The 12,757-nt window shown below is 42.1% G+C and overlaps 1 protein-coding gene across 1 annotated transcript; it reads right to left on the reverse strand.

Annotated features, from left to right (window-relative positions):
- Positions 1-9,403: 9,403 nt before the first annotated feature.
- LOC130598313 (uncharacterized) lies at positions 9,404-11,356 on the reverse strand. The gene is made up of 2 exons (XM_057407626.1): positions 11,147-11,356; positions 9,404-10,569 (listed from the first exon to the last, which is right to left on the reverse strand). Exons 1-2 carry the CDS (start codon positions 11,313-11,315, stop codon positions 9,653-9,655), a joined length of 1,086 nt encoding a protein of 361 aa, XP_057263609.1. The 5' UTR covers positions 11,316-11,356; the 3' UTR covers positions 9,404-9,652.
- Between the last annotated feature and the right edge of the window lie 1,401 nt (positions 11,357-12,757).

Below are 12,757 nucleotides of genomic sequence, written 5' to 3' on the forward strand. Positions count from 1 at the left end.
AGGCAGCTACACCAAAGTCAAACAACGCAGGCAACATTTGCAGTAGCCCGGTATCACTGTGCAAACAAGAACTTCCACAGGTGTAGACAACTCCGACCAGAATTCAGTACAGTAAATCAGAAATAAAATTGGACTCCACAGATAAAATGTCATTTCCCAATACAGTACACTTTTTCCCAAGTGAACTTGACAAAACTTTACTAAGAATTACAGACTTACTGGAGAGCTCCTGCATTTAGCCAAAAGACTTACAGGAGAGAGAGATAAATATGAAACAACAGCACACCTGGCCTCCCATCTACCCCAATCGTCAGACCTTCATTAGCTCTCTCCATATTACTCATGTGGCCAAGTTATTTTCCAATACTGCGGGAATCTTCTTACAAATTTCTCAGAGACTAGGGAAGATTATTTCCTCCTTTCCATAGTCCAATCCATCCTTCCTGATATACTGAAATGTATTTTGCCATTCTTATAGAGCACATAACGAAACAGTCACTGAAATAGAAAGGTGAGAACATAGAATGAACTACCAGCAAAAAGAATTGGTCCAGAATAGCTCTAATCCACACAAAATATAAAAAACACTTTGCTTTACTCTTGTGTAGTCTTTTGGCTAAAAGGAATCTCACCCATCTGTACACAGTTTCTATATAGTAGCACTCCTGGTGCTCACTGGCTAACGGTTGTGCTTTCATGGTGTCTATATATCAGTGACATTTACAGCCAGGTTTAATAAGTAAGCAATAAAGAATTTCAATCAAAGCACCTGTAATGAAATTCATCTCCATCACTTCATTTGCTGAATTGTCAAAGGAAGTAAAAAAGGAATTGTTTAGAAGTCAAAAAGGTCAGAGCAGCCCATAGTCAGTATGTTGTAACATCCTTTTTCTGTGGGAGGAATGTATATGCTGCTAGAGACAACAAAAACCAGAGATGGACGATGAAAGATTTTTTGATAGAGTCAGATCAGTGCATCCTCAGAGGGTGCCTTTAGCCTGTAGTTCCTTGCCATTATGTCAGCAAGTAACTACTGCTTTGCTGTAGTCACCCGAGTGACCAGGGATACTGCTTTAAGTGTCCTGCTCTAAACACTACTGGAAACAAGACTAACCTTGCTTTGCCACTGGCTAGAGACAATCTTGTGATCTGTTACACCAGCACTGCCAAGCAGTGTAGACTGATGCACATTAAAAAACCTTTCACCTTTCCTGTAATGAAATCTTCTGGAAAGGAAACTGCAGGTTCTCAAAAGACAAATCCAAGAAGCATGCTTACATGTGTTGTTTACTCAGTTCAATCTTATACACACATATATTCCATGTTACTCACTGTAAACTTGCAAAGAGAGAGAGATCATAGCCTCAGTTATGATTTATCATATTGCTAGTCACCAAACATGGGACATACAGGCAAGCAAACATGAGCACACATACACAAATACAAATTTGTCGTTTAAGATGCAACATTGATTACACAGTGCTTGTGAAAATAAACCTAAAACATGTTCAAAAGGCTTTTCAGTGTTAAAGACAAGAAATGTAATGATATTAGTATGTCAGACCATTTGGCTTCTTCGTTTGCTCACAAGAAATCTGATCTGTAATTGTAATCAAAATGTCCCTAACACAGACATTTTGTGTGAAGAGTGAAGAGTAGCATTAATCGTTGTTCATTGATACTAAAGATTCATCTACAGAGCCATATGTCCTCAGAATAGCTTTAAATTATGGCATAACCTATGGCAATACTACTCACAGATCAAACATCCCATTTAACATGTGAATGGAGCTTAAATTTATAGTTAAGCAGCTCTCTTTCTACAATAATAAGTTCTGCTATGAAGCCAGAAATTAATATGAAGTAAGAAGCCGCTTACAAAGATAACTTAAAAAGAATCACGGGTGTTTGGAAGATAGAATCAAGCCATTAACCAGTCCCAGACTCTTTCCCATCAAAATTCAAAGTTATCTTGTCAGAGTACACCTGCCAGCAGATGGCCCTATTAGCCAGCCTACTGATGTACCCAGCTATTCAAGACGATTTTGTTTATCGCACAAAAATCACACTGCATTTTGATCTACTTCGATTAATTTCGCTGATTTTTGCCTTACACTTGATATAAAACAAGTAGAGGAAAGATGTTCTTTCAGAGAAAAGCTGATAAGCAGAAGGAACAAAACCATCAAGTGGCTGAATCCGGCTCCTCTGCCTGCTTACCATACATCAGACCAGTCATGAGAGGATTTCAGGGCAGGCAAATATAAATCATTGTCAACAACTGTACGATACAAAATCATATATAGAGCACAGGCCACTTCTTATGCAGAGAGCAGTTAAGGCCCATGGCACAATAACCAATCCTGCTTCCATATTTTGTTCTAACATTTATTTGACTTTGTGAGAATGCAAATGGGCTATTAATGGAGCAGAACATTGCTTCCATGCTTACACTCAGCAGGATAAAAATCTACGATGCATTGGTGTGCTGAGCTTGTATGACACTCACATGAGACATGTAACTTTTTGTTGTTCTAGACAACCACATGCTGTTAACGATATCAAAAAAACTGAATTCAGTGTACTGCCATGTAAGGGAAGTTTGAATTTGCATGCACTTTAAGGGCAGACTGAAGGGGAGATGACAGGGAAGGGATCTCTTCTCTATTAATACTTCCAACTTCAGACATTTATCTTAGCCAAATTATAAGCAAAGCAGGAAAGAAATGTAAATACGTTTAAAATTTTGTTCTTTCAAATAAACAAATCTGTCTTTCTGCCTGGAATAATTATTTGCTCCTATGGCTGAAGTTTTGACATGTAAGTTGGGAATTTTTTTTAATGGATTCCTACTCTTTTTCACATAAAAAGCATTCAGGTTTTAAGCCTCCAACTGGAAAAGCTAGACACTGTATTATCGCAGGCCTCAAGGCTGTCTGTACCATTTATAATCCATCCCTTCATCAGAGAACAATAAAGAAGAACAGATTGGTTTCTAAGCACAGTTTGTAAGAAGTGTCTCACAGTCTGCTTCTACTTGCCTGCTTGCCAATTTTTTTCTCAAGAAGCTGTTATATTCACATTCTTCACAGCATTTGCTACAGAATATTATCTTGTGATGAGGTCAAGCAGCATACTAACTCTTCAGAGTCAGACTTCTCTCCTTAGACCAACTGAAGTCTTAACAGCATGATAACAACCGCCCTTCTTGCCAGTAGAATAGCCTCAATGTGCCTGCTCTGGAGAAGAATACAGCACTTCGTTTAGATGCAGTATGTTTCTCTCCACCTCATTTCTTCTCACCCAACTACTGTCTCCTCTTTCTTTCTCTTTAAAAATCCCCTACCACCTGAAACCAGCATACTCATTCATATTTTCTTCCACCCTGTTGTACACATAGAAGACACGAAGCACATTAGGAAGCATTCACGATGTCAGGTAATGAGATAATGTAGAATGCTAGCCACATTTTCCGGATTAACACTAACATGTTGCATTTGTGAGTTTTGCTGAATATAAATTTTATTTGGGTCCACTCACGCAGGCAGCTCTGCTGACCAACTCCCAGCACCTTCCCAGTAGAAAAACCTTTTGCCCTTAGTAACCTTGTATTATTAAATTGATAAAAGTCAGCATGTTCAACCTTTTCACCAGGATGCTTGCAAGCTGACTAGTATAGACAGTGTAGATACTAACTCAAACCTCAAATTTGACTCCTCCAAAATTCGAAATGGGGTGGGAACATACCTTTAAAACATTACGAAAACTCATCATGAGCACAAGGGTATCTGCATAGAGGGTCTAGCATCCTCTGAGGATGTATGCTTTCCTGATAAGCTCACATCTACCTTGCAACACAGAATATGGTACATCTGAGCTTCCGTGTTCTTGTCAGAGTTCCCCAGAGCCTAAGAGCTCTCTATAAAGAGCCAAGACTAATGCTGTGCAGCTGGCTGAAAAGGCAGGATGCCAAAAGATGATGAAGACTAAAAAAAGAAAAATGCAGACCATAATGTCTCAACCTAAACTTTAACTGTGTTTTAAGTAATTCACAGAACTCCAATTGCAAGATGAATGCTGAAACAGTATTCAGACATGCTACTTTGTACAATGTTGTATACAATTGTTCTTGTAATACAAATCTCTTTGAAAAAAGACACAAAGCAAACATTTATACTGCAAAATTTGGCATTATCCAATTGTTCCTGCTCCATCACAATCACAAGCTACACAGGTGATTTCTCCATGCTCCCAGAATTAAGAGAAAGAAAACAAAACCACTTCTTTACGCAGAGCAAAATACCCACCTTGGCAAAACATTTCAAGAGTAAGGGCTTTTTTTCCTAAAGCAAATAAACTAGTTTCCCAAGTTCATGAACACTGCAGAGCTTCCCACTTTAAAAATATCAGAGCAACTACATGGGGGAGGATACAAATTACACAATGCATTTATGCCTGAACAAGCCTCCCTGTAGGATAAGGCAGGCAGCAGTTACTCATCTCTTTGAAGGAAAAGAACTTTCCATAAATCATGGGTTTAGCTACTGAAACATCTTATGGTACGTGGGTACTGACAGTCTTTAGAATATCCTAGCAAGAGCACAGCTACACTGTGCTATGGACTGAGCAGGAAAAAAAACTCCACTTGAGCAAAATATGATAGTAAACCTGCAGTTTTATTCACTCTGCAACTATGCTTGTTGTGGCACAACAGAATCATTTAGTTCTTGGGGATAAAGCACCACCACCATGTCAGCAAAGACAGCATCCCTTGTTTTAAGCATTTCTGAGCACAGTGGCTGCAGTAGGGAGGCAGTATTCATACCATAGGCTTTCATCTGCAAAATTTAAGCAGTTGCTCAACACCAAGATATTGGTTCCTTCTTTTCTGCCCACAACAAATACACTGAAATAAAAGCTTAGTACTTCCAAGGAAAAATATTCAAGTCTTAATACAGGGAGTCACTACTGAAGAACATCCTTTTCTTTGGTTAGCTGGGCTGAAAAAGCTTATTTTGCCCACAGAGGATTTGCCGTCTAAATGTGCTAGCCTACAATACTGAACTGAGTCTTCCAGGGTTAATAACTGCTGTTTTTCAGATTCTGTGGAAGGCGATATGAAGTATAAAAGCTCTTAAGACATTCTGAAACGGAACCAAGATGTTGGGGAAAAGGCAAGAGGGATTAATGCACAACTTATATCTACGGCAGAACTATGAAAAGACAAACTGTCATACAACCATTCTACAGTTACAGCTTTTGGGAAGCCAGTTCCTCAAACTAGTATAAAAGAGATAGTATTAAAACATTGTTAGAACTTGGAACAATTTTAGCATCAAATTTCGTATTGCCTTTACCCTGGGCTCTAACAAAAGCAGAATATTACATTGCCATTTCAAAGAGCTACTCCTAATCCAGCGGTCTCAATGACTCAGGAATGGTAAGGTCTGGACTCTTGACAGATATTTGGTGGGAAGCTATACATAAGGGAAAAAAGCACAGGATATGCGGTACATGTTGTTCTCTTTCCCTTCTGTCAGTACTTGAAGACAATGTAAGTAGCAAACTGGTGTGGTTAAGCAACATGTTACAGTGAATACACAGCCAGCCTCACAGAATGAGATGGCAACATTATGACATCTCACTGGAGGAGATGATTCAATGAGCCAGTAGCAATTGGTGCATTCTGCAATATACTAATGCTTCTAGCTAAACTTGCATCACAACACAAATCAGAATGTTCCTCACCTATCTCGACTGAAAAGCATTGCCTTTTCTTGAAATATCTAAAAAAAAAATGTACTTTCAATGCCTACACAGCTTCCAAGTTTGCAACATTAGCAATTACAAACTTCGTGATGGGGTATGACTTAAGAATATGAAATGAAACATCTTCAACAGAAATCCAGAGCAGGGTAAACAGAGCATGCTGCTATTATAGCTGCTACAGAATGTCAGTATTCTCCTTGCTATAGAGCAATCAAGTCTCTTCAATGTACAAGTAAACGTCACAACTGATACACGTATCTCTAAGCAGAAGGAAGAGGCCAAGGTGACAAAAAAGAAATTATACTTGTAGGTACCCAAGAGGTACTCGAAGGGGACGTTTAAGTAACAAATCAATGGAACCCCTCGATCTTTAAAGTCTACTTTTGCAGGTGCTGGTTGCAAACAAGAAACACAAGTATGCTATATGCACTTGCTTGCTCTTGCAGGTTTTCTCAAAGAAACTCCTCAGCACTGTTTATAGCACAAATAATTCTCTATTTAACCACTGGAAAAAAAAAAAAAAAACAAGAAGTTTAAAGGCAAAAGCTAATTTATTCTTAGCTTTTTGGATTTGGGCTTTTGTTATCAAAGGACACCGGATGCTGCTTAGTCAGAGTAGCAAGGGATGCTTTCATTCTACAAGCAAGAAGTACTCCTGGATCCTGTTGTAGAACCTGACAAGTATGTGATTTAGTTACCTACTTCATTTTCAGTAGATATGGAAGTCATTTCTTGCAAATTTCATCCATTTCAGGAACACACACTCTGAGGTATCATCTCAACAGTGAAAGTTTTAGCTGTGTAAGGACATATGCTTTATATTTGATTAATTAGTACTGTAGTAATTAATGGGCAATATTATTTCTGTCATTCTAAAGACTATGTATTTGACATAAGCATCACAATCAGAATAGAGTCAAAAGCATACCAGCCAGTTGTACAAAGAAAGTTTGGTGGTTTAAAAAAAACTAATCACTTTCTGTTTATTCTTGAAAATAGTCTAATGAGTTAAATTTAACAATTATATATTGTAGAAATTGTAAGCTTCCACATGAATAACAATTCGGCAAATTCACCATTCTCTTTACATAATACAGTGAATTCCCATAGCAGACAGTGATCAGTAATACAAGAGTAATTTAGCTCTTCCTGAAGTCAGTATGCTCAGCCTTTCACTTTAACATGATAAAAATGTGTGAAATAATTAACATTATAAGAAAGAATTGTGAGTTGAAGTAATTCCCCATTTTGCTTCTTAAAGTAAATACCTTATATCCTCTTCTGCTTCTATTCAGGATCATTGAAACAGCTAAATAGAAAGACTCTGCAAATATAAATTTGTTAAAGAGAACTATTTTACGATTCTGAGCTGATGAGACACTAAACTTCTAACATGCAGAAGACAGGTTTTATTTACTTACCAGCTGTCTCAGTTTAGTTTGCCATGTAAAAGGTGACCTATAGCTCCAACAAGAAATTACAGATTGAGCACTGCATCTATAACCCTGTTATCAAAAAATATGCCAGCCAGCCTATCAAAATAACGATTTTAAAAAAGCTGCTAACTTCAGTAATGGCTGTTCCTTAAAAACACATTTCTCTTCTTCCCAATGCTGAGATCAAAACTCAGTAAAGTTGATAACTATAGTTGATTCTTCATCCTCAATCCCTCCAGCTGCTTCCTAGACTGTACTTTCATTTAAATGGATACAAGACCAGAATCTCTAGCTACACCCACAGAATGCAGGTATAAATAAGAACAAAGGTTATTCTCTCTTGCTTCATATATCACAAAAACATAGAAATTACAGATAAGACAGACACACATTTTCCCAGTATTGTAGAACAATCATCACAGCATTTATTTGCCAAATACCAGGGTCCCCAGAAAGCAGACTTAAAGCATACCTCTAAGCTTTAAAAATAGCATGTATATTACACAATACAGCTGTTTTTGTCTTACTAGAACACCCATTTACACTATAAAAAATATTTGCAAGACTTTCTTGTGTCCCCATTTGGGAAGCACAGTTTATGGCTGAAAACAATTAAAAAATCCTAGCAAGAAGTTAAATGGTCAGGCACATCCACTGATCTGGTTTTGTACCCAGTTCATTTTGATACCTCCCAGGTCTGCCACAATGGTGCACCTACTTTGATCTACTTATATGAGGGCTAAAGATGGGGAGATCACTCAATTACTGTCACAAGCAAGACAGACTGAACCTGGGAAAAACTAATTTATTGCCAGTTAAAACAAAGCAAAACCATGCTACATATAGGCAATACATAGGTCTTTTCACAGCAAGGCAAAAGACGGTACTAGAAGTTGGCACGCCTGGGTACAAGCCCAAGCTAATGAGCAGACACATCGCACCCAAGGACAGCAAAAATCCATCAAGACTTCTGCAGAGCACAAAGCAATTCCTTATGCAGCTATGTTCCAAGTGTCTGTTCAGTCTAACCAACAGCTGGTGGGCACTTCAGGATAAGCCCCTGAGCAGATGCTACATTTGTACCACCTTAGCTCTAGCTACACGCAGATTTCATGCACAGAAGCAGAAGTGACTGTACAAACAAGCATATATAGTGAACAAAGCCACAAAAAGAAAAAAAGCTTTTAGCTGAAATGCAGTTAGAACAAAGATTTCAAATACAGTCATAGCCACAAGTCTTACTGCACCATAGTCAATTCCCCCATGGAACACAATGCCACTCTCAGCACAGAACAGCAGATTGGCACTGCCCTACATAGATAACGTTAATTTTTTCTAATCAAAAGTCTCAGAAATCACAGCTAATTAGCCACGTGGAGATCAAGCCAGTATTAGATTTCAGCTAGCTCCCACAATTCTGTGGTCCATAGCTTTGTTGGAAAAAGGGTATAGGTCAGAGCAAGACACAAAGTCAGCCCACTTAGCAACAATCATGGTCCAGGTTTGGATCAGTGATAGTAATAAGGGTGATAAAAATCTTGATCACCATAGTTCTCAGCTAGGTACTGTGATCCACCAACTCTCTCCCCAGCCCAGCCATATGGTGAAAAATATATTCCACCACATGCTATAAAAATATTACAAATGTTATAATTGCAAAATTGTAGAGTACTCAAAACATTGTACTTTATGATTGTGGTTAACAACTCCTCAATCTTAAGTAGCTTAAAATTTAAGAAAAAGAACAGGTTGAATTAGGAACAGTATCACATCCTAAGGAAATCATTAAGTGAACCATGTGCTATTTTGTTATTTAAAATGCTGATTAGGCTAATTATGCTCAGAGGGAATTTACCTAGAGGATTAAATGAAATATTTTTGGAGGCAGAGTTTGCTGAATATAAAGGCTGCTGTCCCCCATTTAAACAGTACCAGATATCACTTTGAACATCTTATGATTATCAATGTTTTAAAAAACTTATCCTTTGCTGTCTGCTATTGGGCTAATAATATAGCTTATATTTCTCTTTTAACCTCGGTGACATGTTAGCGTTAAAAAGTGCACAGCTACACAAAAACATACTGCAATTTAATTCCCTCCCATTTTAGAGTTTCTCTTCAGAGCCTGCTCATCATTCATTGCTCTCAAAGCAAATTTCTTCTGGGCAAAAAGCAATAATATTAGCAGGCAAAGACTATTTTTAAAAAGGTAACATTTATTAATTCACATTATACAAGATAAAACTGCCTGAAGACTTGTTCTGTCAAGACAGAGACAAGGTCCACGCACAGCACAAGCAGCCACTGTGAGCAAACTTCAGAGATCATCCTCCTGTGAGGTAGATGAGTTTGTTACAGGTGTTAATGCCAAAGACTAGAAACCATGCAGTTAACTCTAGAGAAAGAAGGTAATTCATTAGCTTCTGTTTTCTTGTCCATCTCCAAAGCTATGGTCTGTCTAGGACCATACAGGGCCATCTTGCCAGGCGAGTTACATCTTCCCATGGATACCCGCAGCATGCAGCAGTGACAGCAGTCCCCAGCCAGAAGGAATGCACACCATACTGCTCTGGGCACAGCCCCAGCAGCTGCAGGGCCCCTCGAAGGACAGTCAGGAAGTCTCTCTTTGTTACAGTTGTATTATCCAAGTGGATAAAGAGTGGCCCTTCCAGCTGTGAACGAACTATCATATAGTTCCGGACAGCCAGAACAGGGCACACCCACGGCTCTTCAGACAGCCCAAGGCTGATGACATGTCTCTCCTGACCCACAGGAGAGTTACGCAAATGAAACGCCACTCTCCTCTCCATCAGCTGGAGGTCACTCAGGTGCAGTAGCTCAGGCTGCAGTACACCACGGTGCTTTGCAACCATCTCTCCTATTCGAAGTGCCCCAAAAAAAGCTACAGTAAATAATGCACGAAACAGTAAACATTCATAATGAGTTATGCATACAGACTCCAGAGCACCCAAGAGAGATCGCAACACCTCAATTGTTACAGGCAAGTATTTATCTCTCAGGATGCCTGCTTGACGTTTCAGGCCTATCACCATGAAACGTATGATAGGATCTCCCAGAGGATCAGAGTTACCAGTCAATTTTGATAAATAAGCCAGTCCTGCCACATACACCAATGCCTTTGAGGGTGAATAAAGAGACTCCACAGTTAAAAATCCTCTAACTTGCTCCTTTGGAATTGGCCAGGCTGCAGGCATTCCCATACTTCTCCTATAGACAAGGAATTTCTTCAGTCCTTCGAGGCAGGCTTGCCAAAACCTACCATCCCCTGAACACTCCAACAATGACAAAGTCTTCAGAGGCCAAGGTCCCAACGAATGTTTCTGAGAGCAGCTGAATTCCCTCCCTGCAAGAGAGGGTCCACATTAGCACATGCTGACAAGCACGAGCATGACATTTAAAGCAGCAATAAACACAGTGTTCCTTAGACAATGCTCCCCTTGTTCATCTGATTAAAAACAATCCACACACAGCTACATCCAGAGCCGAGACATTTTGCAAACTGGAAACTAAAAACAACATACCAGGTCCATTCAGGCACTAGATCTGGTAACACTCTGGGAATTTACAACTTTGTAGAGCAGCAATAGAGAAGACAAGCAAAACACAAGTTTAAAACCAAGGCTTCTCAGTATGGCTTATAGAAGTCAACTGCAAAGGGAGCATACCACACTCCCGCCAAAAAGTGGCATGTCCCTCAGCCCAGGAAGGGAACTCCCTCGAAGCCTCCTTCTAAAAGCTCCAGCCCCGCACAAGAACTGTAGTAAACCCAAGGAAATGCAGCCTGGCGGAAGCCTCGGCCACCCCTCACTCCTCATCCAGAGCCACAAGCCAGCCCCTGGCTACAGGGGATGCGGCAGACACTGAGCGCCACCACTGCCACACATGCTGGCAGCCCCACGCTGAGGACAGCGCACACCTACCGATCCCCGCACTGCCGCGCTCCCCGTACTGCCGGGAGCCGCCTGGACGCACCACCGCCACTGTCCTGCGTGCTGCTCCTTGGCTGCCACGCGAGAAGGGGTCTGCTTGCCCAGCAAGGGCCCGCTCCAGCCATTCTATGCCCGGTTCCTGGGCCAGCAGCGCCAACATCTCCCAGAAAGGCCCAACAAGAGGCCCAGCAGCAGCGCCGCCGCTGTAGGACATCACAGGAGGAGACGAAGCACCACAACCACACCGCTCACAGCTACACGAAGACTGCTACAGCCGCCGTCACGGGCCGTTTTATAGCCGCGGAGCCGCTCCAGTGCCCTCCTCCAGCCGGAGCGCTGCCATTGGCTGCCCGCCCCATGCAGTCCCTACCGGGCAGCAGGCGCGGAGCGGAGCGGGTGTGAAGAGGCCGCTAACGACGGGTGGAACTGTGAGGAGCCGGGCTCGGCCAGCGAATTGAAAGGCTTGAAGCACAGGTATTTGTTGCATTATTCCTTATCAGAGTCTGAAATACGGATAGAATTACTGATAAGGTTAAAAGAAGAGAGAAGTACTTGTGTTTCTCGCCCATTGTTCTCCTGGGCTCTCCAAGATGTGGTTTTCTGCAGCTTCTTGTAGAACAGCTCAGGGCAGCTGATTGCTCTGAACTACTCATTCCTCGCTGTTAATTACAGATAGCATACCTAGATGTTTGTGCTCAGCTTAATGAGATAGCTACCCTCCCGTGGCAGCTATCCCTGATGATATCCAAGACAGAAAACAAAGTGAGCAGGCTCCACAGCCGACATCTTGAGCTTTTGACTTGGTATTCCCCTGTGCGTCCTCATCTACTTTAGGATGTTTTCATAGAGCCTTGCTCTGGTAGGCAGCCAGGAGGGTGGACCGGACACTGGCCCTGTCTCTCACCCGTTGAACACAGCAGGGCAGGGACCCCAGCAACCTCTGTCCCTGGGGGACCCCCTCCCTTAAGCTTTGAGCATTATTCCTGTCCCCCATCCAGTCCTGTACCGCGTTTGTACCTTCGCAGGTTGTCATTTCTGCAACAAATTGGCACAGAAGAACACAACCAGAGCTACGGAGGCTCAGACACACAGCGGAGACGCGCCGCGGGCGCGCGCTGTTACCTCTGCCTCCTTCCTTAGGCCCCGGATACGGCACAATGAAGGCAATAACGGGCCGGTGAAATACCACCCTCGCCGTGGCAGCCCCGGCGGCGGGGGAAGATAGTGACTGCGCCGCACCGTCCCTTAGGCACAGGCTGCTCCGCCATTGCTTAAGAAAGAGGCGAGGGCACACGGGGTCGTTCCGATCGGTTAGAAGTAAGGGCCAGACTGTAAAAGGGCAGCACGGCTGAGGGTTTGCTGCTTCGTGCTTGCTGCTGCGCCGGTGCCGTTTTGTTGGCGATGCAGAGAGCTGGGATCGAGCCGCGCGCTGCCCCTTCGCCCTTCTGGTCGCTGGTGGCACTATTGTGGTAGGAGCCCGGCATGAGCTGGCTGCCGCGGGGGCTGGGGGGCCGCGCTGGGCCGCAGGGTCCCGGTGGAGTGGAGGCGGGTAGCAGGGAAGGAGCTGGTGAGTGTGAGTGTGGCCTTGGGGTCAGCCGGCTG

Source organism: Pezoporus wallicus, unplaced genomic scaffold (assembly GCF_028554395.1).
Source record: "Pezoporus wallicus isolate ANWC-B61680 ecotype Strahan unplaced genomic scaffold, APGP_CSIRO_Pwel_v1 contig_2492, whole genome shotgun sequence".
In the NCBI taxonomy this organism is placed as follows: Eukaryota; Metazoa; Chordata; class Aves; order Psittaciformes; family Psittacidae; genus Pezoporus; species Pezoporus wallicus.